This window comes from Trachypithecus francoisi, unplaced genomic scaffold (assembly GCF_009764315.1).
Source record: "Trachypithecus francoisi isolate TF-2019V2 unplaced genomic scaffold, Tfra_2.0 Lachesis_group0, whole genome shotgun sequence".
NCBI lineage: Eukaryota > Metazoa > Chordata > Mammalia > Primates > Cercopithecidae > Trachypithecus > Trachypithecus francoisi.
In genome coordinates, this window is record NW_022681453.1 from 69,624,749 (window position 1) to 69,637,794 (window position 13,046).

General features: G+C 40.8%; 1 protein-coding gene across 2 annotated transcripts in view; it reads right to left on the reverse strand.

The window, feature by feature from the left end:
- Nucleotides 1-13,046, reverse strand: part of ARHGAP31 (Rho GTPase activating protein 31) — a 129,383-nt gene that overhangs the window by 45,544 nt on the left and 70,793 nt on the right. For both annotated transcript variants that reach the window (XM_033211156.1, XM_033211157.1), the window contains exons 2-3: nucleotides 6,847-6,949; nucleotides 3,794-3,938 (exon numbers count right to left, since the gene is read on the reverse strand). In XM_033211156.1, coding sequence (XP_033067047.1) covers nucleotides 3,794-3,938; nucleotides 6,847-6,949 — 248 coding nt within the window. The remainder of the gene's footprint in view (nucleotides 1-3,793; nucleotides 3,939-6,846; nucleotides 6,950-13,046) is intronic.

Here is a 13,046-nt window from a genome sequence, read left to right on the forward strand (position 1 = left end):
AAAAAAAAAAAAAAAAAAAGTCAGAAATAACAGATGCTGGTGAGGCTGCAGAGAAATGAGAACACTTATACACTGTTGGGAGTGTAAAAAAATTTCCATTGTGGAAAGCAGTGTGGCGATTCCTCAAAGAGCTAAAAACAGAACTATTATTTGACCCAGCAGTCCCACTACTGGGTATCTATCCAAAGGAACATAAATTGTTCTACCATAAGACACATGCACACATATGTTCACTGCAGTGCTATTCGTAATAGCAAAGACATGGAATCAACCTAAATGCCCAACAATGGCAGATTGAATAAAGAAAATATGGTACATATACACCATGGAATATTATGCAGCCATAAAAAAGAATCAGATCATGTCCTTCGCAGGAACATCATCCTTAACAAACTAATGCAGGAACAGAAAATCAAATACTGCATGTTCTCACTTATAAGTGGGAGCTAAATGATGAGAACACATGGACACAAAGAGAGGAACAACAGATACTGGGGACTACTTGACTGGGAGTAGGCTTAGTACCTGGGTGACAAAATAATCTGTACAACAAACCCCCGTGACACAAGTTTACCTATATAACAAACCTGAACATGTACCCTGAACCTAAAATAAAAGTTAAAAAAAGGTATTATTCTACTTTAACTGTGCAAGTAGGTTTGGGTAAACTATAGGGAGAATGTGTGACAATGTAACAGAGCTATTTCCAAACCCCTGAGGGTTTGCTTATAGTATCTGTGATCAAAGAAATCTATTAAATGATACATTCTCCAACACAGTTAACTTCACTAGGTCCTATGTATATAGAGTTAGTTGTCATAACAAAACATCCCTGTTTTTTAGTGTCAAATAAACTGTTTAAATACAATGTCAGATTTCCTTCAAATCTGATGGCAAGTTGACAAGCTGCCTTGGTATTTTTCAGTTGCTGTGAGAAAACAGAATGATTAGCAATATCAGGGAACAGGAGAGGGGAGAGATAAATACGGGTTTCATTCTGAGCCTGTAGACAAGAGCTAAGGAGAAATTTTATTTCTGAAGTTTCCAGACAAAGAATTCCTATCTACCCCCAACTATAATGGAATGAGATATTAGTTAAAAGAAATTAGACTGATTCAGTTCATTAACATAATGATATTCCATTCTGTCACATTCAAAGATGGTAATATCGTACTGATAAGAGGATTAGGACTATATTGAAAACAATAAAGTCTTACACACAAATTAAAGCAAAAATAAGGTATTATTTTTAGTTAATTCAGGTGGACAAATAATTTAACCAATTGGAAATACCCAGGGTTGGAAAGTTTGCAGGGAAAACAGCATTCCTTGTCTTTCTGGAGGACAGGCTGGCAATATGTGACAAAATTTTAAACAAGAACTTTTTACCCAGCAAATCTACTTCAGTGATTTTTCTCTAAGGATATAAACAAACAAAAAAAATAGTGTAAAAATATAGGTGAAAAACTGTGTATTATAATGTTTATAAAAGGAACGTCTTGAGAAATGAAAAAGCTAAATGGCCATCAGTGGGAGCTTGGTTTCAGAAATCATGGCACATATGAGAGAATGCTGTAAACACAGTGTCTTCCTGTATTTCTTAACACACAAAGATGATCACACTGTTGAATTAAAAGCATCCTCAAACAGCAATATGTAGTACTGACGAGTGAGAGTGTGTGTGTGTGTCTGTGTGTGTGTGTGTGTGTGTGCGTGGTGAGATCTGTTAACATTTATTACTACAGATATAGTTAATATCTGTTCCATCTGTTAATAGCAAATATGCCTGGGGCATGGAACTTCAGGTGACTTGAGATTTATACTTTCTCCCTTATACATTTCTGTATTACTTTAATTTTTGCAATAAAATTTTATTTTGATTTTGGAAAACAAAACACAAACCACAGCAAAAACACTATGGAAAGAATAAAGATGGAAGGAAATATCGACAACATGTTAACTGTAGTTGTCTTTGGTCTTTAGGAAGACAGACCGATGGTTCCTTTTTACTTTCCTTCATTTTTCATAATGTCTATTATTAAATAGGATTACTCTTAAAATGACCAAATACTTACATGTGGTGAAAGTGATCATAATCTGACAGACCCACATGAAGCTCACAACACCTTTCTTCTTGGTTCCTAGGAAAGACTCTTCTGTGGTTCCATGGGTAGCGGATACCATTATTCACAACTTAGCCATGCAGATAGGAGGCTTCTTTACCTTCTGCCTTAGATCTAAAGGAGAGGGGTCCCCTAACCAATGACAACTATGCCAGCTGGTACACGTTGACTTCTCTAAAGGTCAACATTTATGCCCATTTTTTTATGTGCTTTGGACTATTTTTTTTCTTTTTTTTAAATCTTCATTTCTCCCCCTATTTCTTGATTTTGTTTTCCCTTTTTTAAATTCTTTAAGTATATATAACCAGAAGATTTTTGTTGTTCTTGTTGTTGTTGGCTAAAAACTATTAGTGGGCAAAATTATGAAAGTTAAAGAAACAGGAAAAACTGTCTGAAATCCCATCACTGAAATGAATAGCTGTTAGTCTTCTAGTCTTTTGAGCATCTTTCCTTTTAATCCTTTTTTAATATACAGTTGTGCGTTTAGTTTTTCTTCAATTATCATTTGAATATTTCCCTGTACCATTGAAAACTCCTAAACATATTTTTACAGCCCAAGCCCATTTTTAAGAAATACCATTCATTTATTCCTGTATCATTTCAAATTGAAGAACTTTTCATATACTCAAAACAAATTTATTACAGGAGCCATGAGAAAGGTTCCCTCCCACTGTTAGTGATTAGATCTGGTCCTTACCCAAAACCATAACCTCGCCATAATCTCACTTTCAAACATCCCTCTCTAACTACCATACTTCAACACTCCACTGACTTCACTGGGATGATCTACTTTTATACTGTTACTTATCTACCTTGTGCCCTCACTTCCTTTTGCATCTACACTAAATTCTATGGTCAATTATTTCAGTGTCCCCAGCACCTGCTCTCATCTCCCTCATCCCTCTTTGCCAGCTGAACCCCAACCTTGGTTAAACCCAGCCCTCTGCCTACTCTACACCTTCTCTCATGCAGCCAAATGTTCAAGCCATGTTTTTCACGCTATCTCTACAGCCATCCTGTAAGCATTTATTCTTCTTTCTACTTTCCTATGGGTGTGCCCTATTTGGTGACCATACAGCTGCTACTTAGGTATTTTGCTAAAGCCCATCCATCCTCTCCACCAGCCCAACTCACCGACCTATCCTGCTCTCCCTCTTAGCTGTTTTTCTCATATTCTTTTTGCTTCCCAGCTTTCTGACCCCTCTTGACATTTGTTTGTTCCCTCTCCCTTCTCTACCCACCCACCTCTTTCCCCAACCCACAAAAGAAACACAGAGGGAATGGTCTGATAAAAAAGCTAGCAAAGGGTGTAGCATGAGAAGTTTCAGGTTCCTGTCCTGCCTCTGCTGTGTGACCTTGGGCCAGCCACTTTACTTCTGGGGTTCTCAGTTTCCTCCCTATACAATAAGGCACATTCAGTTGAATAAACATGGAGATAATTCAACCCAGCTCTTAAAACAAACAACATGATTCCGAAAATTCAAGAAAGAAAAATTTAGCAAACAGTTCCACTACCCTATTTTCCTTACCATATTATCCTACTTCCCTCACCATGCTAAGATAATGTCAACCATCTGGTGAGTGTTATTATTGTTATTTTAGTGCTGAAACTCTTCTTGGCCCATCCATGCATCCCACCCAGTAACCATAATGGAAATCCAAACACTCACCGTGAATTTCTCATAGAGCTCATAAGTCAGGAGGGGGTTGGGCAGCTCCCTAAAGTAGAGCTTGCAGAGCGAGCCCACACAGTGGATGTCCTGGAGGTACACTTCCCTTGTCAGATCTGGACATTGATCTGAGCCAAACTCTTGCCTGAAACAACACAGACGGAGACATAACAATCCCAGGGAGTGTGTGTTCCATGTCAGCAGCTGCTTGGTTGCTTAGGGGTAAAAAGACCCTAAACTGCTGATCTGACTATATTTTTGACCTTAATTCAAAAAGATCTTCTACTCCAGGCCCGAGGAAGTCACAGGAAGACTTCCATTTCAGGTTTGGATCTTCCTTGCAAAATCTGCTGTGATGAGAAAGACATAATGCTCATTTACAAATGGATTTCCCATGGCATCATGTCTGCAGTCTTGGTTGTGAACACTGGGGAAATATCAACACAATTTGCCAAAAAGTCCTATTGAGATTTCAGTTTTTCCAAAATATTGTTCAAAATGAATTTCCCTTTCTTACAGGAGAGACCGAAACTAGGGTAGGTCAGGTTGTTGTCGCTCATCTCCATATATCCATGTCAACAAACTTGTTTTATCTGGAGACTCAAACCCAAAGTTTGAGAACTTTAATCGACCTTTTTTTTTTTTTTTTGTGATGGAGTCTCGCTCTGTCACCCAGGCTGGAGTGTAGTGGCGCAATCTTGGCTCACTGCAGCCTCCGCCTCCTGGGTTCAAGTGATTCTCCTGCTTCAGCCTCTGAGTAGCTGGGACTACAGGCGCCCGCTATCACACCTGGCTAATCTTTTGTATTTTAGTAGAGACGGGGTTTCACCATGTTAGCCAGGATGGTCTCGATCTCCTGGCCTCATGATCCGACTGCCTCGGCCTCCCAAAGTGCTGGGATTACAGGTGTGAGCCACCATGCCCAGCCTAACTGACTATCTTTTTGGTGCTCAATAGAACCTTCTAGACTGCCTGATGGTGACTCCTACAGGACAGATGTCTTGGAATATCATCCAATTCCAGGCCTCAAAAACATTTAGAAAACATTTCCTAAAAAGGTTACATGAATATACTGCTTCAAATAATATATATATTAATACTCATAAATTAAAATCTGTTTTAAAAATGACAAATTTGAGCTTTAATATAGAAGAGAAGTTAAGCTTTTTGAGAGTATTCACTAAGTCATCTAACGTGACAAAGTCAACAGTACTCTCAGAACCAGCATTTTTGAAACAGCTCACTGCCCATTCTCCTATTCTCTGGGCCTACCCCTTTAATGAAGGGTAGGGAAATCCCTGATGCTTTCAGAACCTGAAAGAAACTGAGTGGGGCTTTGAAAAGAGATCTATGAAATGCTATTTTTTTTTTAGATGGAGTTTCACTGTTGTCACCAAGGCTGGCACAATCTTGGCTCTCTGCAACCTCCACCTCCCTCCCGGGTTCAAGGGATTCTTCTGCCTCAGCGTCCCAAGTAGCTGGGATTACAGGCGCCCGCCACCACACCCGGCTAAGTTTTGTATTTTTAGAAGAGACGGGGTTTCACCATGTTGGCCAGGCTGGTCTCGAACTCCAGACCTCAAGTGATCCCCCCACCTTGGCCTCCCAAAGTGCTGGGATTACAGGCGTGAGCCACTGCGCCCGGCCCATGCTATGTTTTAAAACAGAACTATGCCATGCTATGTTCTCTTGGCATAGCTCTCTTTTAAAAAGAGAATTTTTTTTTAGTACATGTGCTGCCGAAGTGAGCACTAAAAAGAGAATGTTTTTAAGAGAGCAGAACAAGAGCAAACTAGAGCTTATTCATTTATTTAGCCAAAGATTTCTCTTGTCAAGGATAAGGTCAGTGCTGAAATAAAAAATAATTCATTACTACCCAAGTGTCCTTCCAGGATGCAACCTACTGTGCAGTATAGTTCAAACCATTAAGAAGTATTTGCCATTGAATGGAGTACTAGTAAATTCGTGAAATTATGTAAACACATAGATTCATTAAAATCTATGGCTGCAATAAACCAATTTTTTTTAACAGCTACCACTTCTCTAGGAAAAAAAAAAGATGCTCTATTTCTTTGGTATAATTTAATTACAATCCAAATCTGGGGGGAAAGGGCAGAAACCAAACAGGAGAAAGACTATGAAAACTGAATTACCTGCACAACTTATTATATTAACCTTGTAACAATAATTTTTTTGTTTTAAAACTCTACATTTATAACTAAAGAACATATAATAAATATAAGTAATAATAAAATGTTATAATTAAAATAACATTAAATTGTGTTCCTTTTGGTGTTAAGGAACAATATGCAAAATATGCAGATCTATTGTTTAAGTCATATAAAATCATATATATATACTCTATCTTCTATATGATCTCTGTATAAATATAAAGCACACATATACCTGTGTTTTGTATAAAATGTTTTGCCCTCTTTATTTAATGTGATAGAAATTTCTTCCAAATATTTAGGATAAATACATAAAATTGGAAATAGTTTACCCATCAGTAATTTTTTTATTTATTTTTAATTTTTTTTTCACTCATCAGTAATTCCTAAAATCCTAGCATCAGTTAGAGACACGCACAATCATACAGGCTTCTGATTTCTCAACCAGACAAAACGTCAAATTTGAGGGTGCGCCAGCAGAAAAACTGACATGGATCTCAGGGTTCTGAGTACTAAGTAACAGGAACCTAGTCTAAGCTTTGGGCTGGCCAGCAAATGATAAAAAATCACGTTTTCCTTAACTTGTAATTTAAATCATTTGAGTTAAATCAAATTCACCTAAGAAGAATATATCTAGTGCAAGACAAAGAAACAGATTGAAAGCCTTAGGAGCTTCTGTTGGAAAGAATTATATCAGGCTGGAGGGTTTCCTGATTAGATTAAGAACAGTCAGGCATCTGAAAACCACTGCATCTGATCTTCAGTGCTGCCACACTTCCCTCAGTTCCTTTGGGTTTTTAATACTCTGGACATCGGCGGACAGAGGCATGGACACAGGAAGAATCATGGGAGAATTCTTTTAGGGCTATTCTTTTAGCTTACCTTAGCCGTTGTATGTTTGAGGTGACTCCTGAAAGCCGATAGATTCCATCCACGATGCCGTGAGTCTCTATAAATTCTGCACAGCTCTTCAGAACATATGGAACTATGTAAAGGAAAAGAAGAAAACAAGTATTAGATGTAAATCTGCCTGTCTTTTAAAGATATCCTTTTAAAAATCCAGGTATCTTCAAAGAGATATAAGTATGGAACTCATATGACTTACAAGTGGAAACGATTACTTGTAAGTGGTAGGTGATGTTCCTTTCGTATTAAAAAAAAAATCATAGGATGTTGCTAAAGAATTGTTTTTTTGTTTTGCTTTTTTTTTTTGTTTTGTTTTTGAGACTTGCTCTGTTGCCCAGGCTGGAGTGCAGTGGCGCGATCTTGTCTCACTGCAACGTCTATCTCCTGGGTTCAAGCAATTCTCCTGCCTCAGGCTCTCAAGCAGCTGGGATTACAGGGACCCGCCACCAGGCCAAGCTAATTTTTGTATTTTTAGTAGAGAACTGGGTTTCGCCATGTTGACCAGGCTGGTCTCCAACACTTGAATTCAGGTGATCCACCCACCTTGGCCTCCCAAAGAGCTGGTATTATAGGTGTGAGGCACTACGCCTGGCCAAGAATTGTTTTTTTAAAACAATTTTTAAAAATATTCAAAAACTTAGATTTTGAGACCATTGGTAAGCTTGGACATCCCACAACTCGGTTTCTTCATTTCACTGGTTCTCCAAGTATGGTCTTCTGACCAGCAGCATCAGCAGAAGTTGGAAAAGTTGGAAATGCAAATCTTCAGGCCCCACTCCCGACCTATTAAGTCAGAAATTTTGGGGTGGGGCCCAGCAATCTGTGCCTTTTAACAAACCCTCTGGGTGATTCTGATGCATGCAAAACTTAGAGAGCCACTGCTTTATTCTAAACATGAGGACATCAAGGCACAGGCAAATTTACTTAAGTCACTCATGATTACTTGTTGCTTCAAAAAAATAATTAATACATTGGAAAATGCTTACAATTCCATTCTTTTAGAAGAAAAAATCTTCAACAAACTGAATATACATTGTAAATTCAGTTTGTATTTTAAAAATTCGAAGGAAAAAAGACTGGAAGAAAATCTGCCAGAATATCGAAGGTGATTTAAAGGTTACAGTGGTTTTTTTTGTTTGTTTGTTTCTTAAGGTGAGAACCGCCCCCCCATCTCCACCCCCCCGCCCGCCATGGATCGAAACCAGTCATTAATTTAATGGACAACATAAAAGGGACTGACAGGGCCTCCTGAGTTCCTGCCTTTCCAGAGGTTCAGTGCCCTGGTAGAAGGGTCTGGCTGTGCTGTTCTCTCCGGGCGGCTGACTTTGAGAGAACCAGCCAGCTCAGTGACCCAGAGGGGCAGATACAGGCCTTCTGGATGGTACAGAGAGAGCAGCAGATCACTTGCCACTTTGGTCCCTGGACAGATGCACTTGAGTTCCCCCATGTGAGAGTGCTGTGAATGGAGGTTTGGGATAGAACAACCTCACCCACCAAACAACCCACTGAAGGCTCTGAGATCTTCATTGGCTTCTCGAGGCTACCACAGTGATGTGGGACCTCCATGAATTAACGCTTGGACTATTACTGTGCTCGCACTTCCAACACATACTCAATCCATTAATGCTGTAGATCAGACCAATGCCAATTCATTAATGCGTATTACATATACTCATGCCTATACACAATTCGAAGCTGGATTGGATCTTTATGTGGGTAGACACAAGGCATTCAGACTCAACATTCTACCTGAATTCCCTATTATGATGTGCTCTAAGCATTCCTTTCCCTTGTGGCCTTCAAGTAACTGTAATTTTAAGTGCTCAATAAAGTTCACCATACTTATTCTGCTGCCTCTCAAAGGCTGTGCATTCTCAAAGGCTGGAGTGGTCTCTTCCAGCACACATCCATGGTTTGCCCCTTAGGGAATGGACTTGGAATTGGAAATATTGAGGCCAAAGACCATAGAGGTGGAACTGCCAGAGACCACAGAGGTGGAACCACTTCCTAGGAGTGAGCACAGCATGGGAGTAGGGTGTGGTGGGGGGTGCTGTGGGAGTGGGCGGGGTTCCAGAGCCTCTGCCTGTCTTCAGCCAGAAGAGCTGTGATTTGATCTGTTTTATAAAATACGGTTCTTCGTGAGATTTTGTTTCCCATGCTCATGCAAATAGATAGATAAATAGAAACAGTTCCAATGATACTTAAAGTCTCTCTCTCTCTTTCTCTATCTCTCTCTCTCTCAAAATTCCTATTGTGAACAATGATGGTGGACTCTTTCCCCACCACACCTCACTGTTCGGTAACCTGCCACCATACAGTCTATGGTTGAGAGTGCAGATTTGGATACCAAACTGCTTTTGTACCCTTGGGCAAAATATACAAGAGTTCTGTTTCTTAGTTTCCACGTGTGTGAAAGGAGGATAATAGTGATATTAATCTTGTAGCTAGGACTGAAATAATATTTACAAATATTTGGCACAGACCCTGGCATATAAGAAGCATTCCACAATGACCAATATTATTTCTACTTGCAACTTATCTATAATATAAATGTATAACCTGATTTTCTTGGTGAAAACAGAGCTTGCCTCTTCCCATCCAGTGGGCACTTGGGGTAGATGACCAACCTTGTACGGGTCAAAACTCATCTCTACTTCCCCCTCTTTTTTTTTTTTTTTTTTTTTTAGACAGTTTCGCTCTTGTCACCATGCTGGAGTGCAATGGTGTGATCTCGGCTCACTGCAACCTCCGCCTCCCAGGTTCAAGTGATTTTCCTGCCTCAGCCTCCCGAGTAGCTGGGATTACAAGTGCCTGCCACCACGCCCAGCTAATTTTTGTATTTTTCATAGAAATAGGGTTTTACTACACTGGCCAGGCTGGTCTTGAACTCCTGATCTCAGGTGATCCACCTGCCTCGGCCTCCCAAAGTGCTGGGATTCCAGGCGTGAGCCACCATGCCTGGCCTCATCTCTACTTCTTAGAATAGCTGTTGTGTCCTTCTTTAGCAAATTTTTTGATTTGAGAGTAATTTTGCTTCCATGGGATGTCTTCTCTGTGCACGTAGGTGTATCTTTGCCGCACAAAGGCAGTAGGATCTAACACTGAGTTAGCAGTCTGGGAGCTGTGCTTGGCGCTCAGGGTGTTCTGCATTTCAAGTCTGTACCACAGTGCCTGGCTGCTGTGCTGTGCAGGGCACAAGTGGACTTAAGAACTCGGAACACTCACAAGGAGAACTCAAGCACAAAAGCCTTGGACTCTAAGGACCTTGACAAAGAACACTCCACAAAAGGAGCAGTACAGGGTAACCAACCTGTTCCAGCCTGTTCTCAGACAGGGACCTCCCAGCACCATAGCTCTCATCTGCAGCACTTCAGGCTCCATTTGTCTCAAAGGTAGGAAAACACATTCTGAGACAGAGCCTCTGCCATAAATTTATTCTGGCTTTGGTACAAAGGCCTTAGAACCTATTGTCCATGGCTTTGCTTAAGTGGGAGACAATGTTAAAACAACCCAGAAAGAGGTCACGGTGCCACTCACTGTGGAGTGTTAGCTTTCCTGGTTTCTCATCTTGGGCTGAGTTGGAAGATGTAGGAATTCTCCATCACTGTTACGCAGTAATGGGAAAGGACTCAATCTCTGTGTCATCATCCAGCTCTAGACATTAGAGCAGCGGTTCTCAGACTGTAGTCCCTGGATCAGGTCCTGCAGCCCAGCGTCCTCCAGATGATTCTGATGTACTCAAAAGTTGAAGAACCACCGGGCGCGGTGGCTCACGCTTGTAATCCCAGCACTTTGAAAGGCCAAGGTGGGTGGATCACTTGAGGTCAGGAGTTCGAGACCAGCCTGACCAACAATGTGAAATCCCATCTCTACTAAAAATACAAAAATTTGCCGAGTGTGGTGGGGGGCGCCTGTAATCCCAGCTACTCAGGAGGCTGAGGCAGGAGAATCACTTGAACCTGGAAGACAGAGGTTGCAGTAAGCCAAGATTGTGCCATAGCACTCCAGCCTGGGCGACAAAGCTAGACTCTGACTCTGTCTCAAAAAAAAAAAGGAATGTTGAAGAACCACTAGTCTAGACCAGGGCTTCTCACATACCTTAATGTGCATAAAATCACCTGGGGATTTCACTAATATGCATATTGCAATTCAGTAGGGAGGTAGGTGGTAGGAGTGTTGAGAATTTGCCTTTCTAACAAATTCCAGGTCACGCAGGTACTGCTAATCTGCAGCTCATACTCAGAATAGCAAGGGTCTGAAAATAGCCCTGGAGGGTAGTGTTGCAGGGGCTACTGTTTAGTCTCAAAGTCTCAAAATTCTTTAAACTATTGTCCCATGGGTCCAATCAGATTGGGGACACCCTAGGATTCTGGACAGGGTAGAAGCAGCTTGATCAAAATAGCTGAGTAGTTATAGACAGAAAGCAAGCTTCTATTGTCGATTTAGGCATGAGAAGGAGTGACGCTGGAGGTCAGAGTCACAGAGCTCATTCTGTGGGATTCATCTTGGGCCCATAGAACTCTGAGTCTCCTCCTACAGAGGTACACATAGTTCTGCTGATGACATAATATTATAGCTTCTTAGAATCGTTTCACTGATGGCCCTCTAACTCCCTTGTTTCGTTTTGTTTTTCCTAGATCAGTTACCTTAAATGTTAAATTTTAATCTGAGCACAAAATACAACTTGAAGTGGTTTCTGAGGGAAAATAAAATCTTGCCTTTGGTTTATGCTTTACAGTTTATAAAACATTATAAAGTCCTTTGTTTTATTTATTTACAAGTAACATATTTTACACTTATAAGTAACACATTTTCCTCAAGTCCTAACCTCTTGAAGGGTTTAGTGCAGAAAAGACCAGAAGTCAAACATTTCTCAGAGTTACTCCCAGCAGTCACAACACTGCTAAGCTGCCTCAGCTCCCTGTGTGCCTGGGACCTGATGAGACCTGGAGACAGAGATTGAAGGAAGCACAGTTGTATTTGGTCGTTTACGTGGTTGTGGTGGCCACATTCTTTCATAGTGCAAATGGCTTTGTATTTTAGGGAAACAGGCACTCCCCCATCTCCATTCTGGAATTTGGTAAGGTCTTGACGTGGTCAGATTTCGTCCCCTCTCCGAGTCCTGCATTCCTGACCTTCAAAGTAAAGTCTCATGGTGTGTACACATAACAGAACATACTCGGCAACAAGGAGTGATAAAGCCTATGAGTACAGCTCAAAGACACTCGGCTGGGTATAGAAGCCAGATTATGGAAGACTACATAGGGTAGGACTCCATTGATGCAAAACTCTAGAAAATGCAAACTAACTTCTAGGAAGAGAAAGCAGGGCAGAGGCGGGAGTGAGGAATGACAAAGGAGCCCGAGGAAACATTTGGGCATGATGGATATGTTCATCATCTTGTTTGAGGTAATAAAAAGAACCAAGAGCTGCTGGTGGGCAAAGAATAATGATACTTGAGGGAAGAGGGTAAGATAATGAGAGAGACAAGACACTGCACAGGAAGAAATCCTGTGAGCATTTGTTGCGATGCACATGGGAGAGGGGGGGAATTTTAAACAGTTTTGCTGTGCTGTGAATGGGCCCCTCTTCAGCATTTTCCCAAGAGATGCAGTAAAGATTTACATTACTTCCTCATTTCTCTGGGTTCTGAGTACAGAACTTCCTGAGTACAGATTCTTCCCTCACAGAATCCAAGAGCTCTCTCTGCCAGCCTCTGTTCTTTGTTCCTGTCCCATCCTTTCCCCATCCCTGTTCCACTCTTCTGTCCCATGCTCCTCCCTGGCCTCTGCGAGGCTCTCCCTGCCCGGAGGTGACTGCCCACCCCAATTTTCCCTCTGAGTCTCCTTCCTCCTCCCTGTTTTATTTCTACTCTCTTCCTCCTGGCCTAACGTGGAATTAAAGAAATATTGAAAAGTTGTGGTATTTATTTAATGAAGTATAATGTATTCTGTTCTTAAAAAAAAAAAAAACAAAAAACAAATTAACCAATTTCTAATTTTCTAAGAAAAAAGATTTAAAAATATGTTGAGGCTTTGGCTTGTCCTCCTTGGAGAAAAGTTTCCTTTTAAATCTTTTATTTTTTATTTTTAAACCTGAGATATAGGCCAATTGCAGTGGCTCATGCCGCCTATAATCCCAGCACTTTGGGAGGCTGAGGTAGGTGGATCACCTGA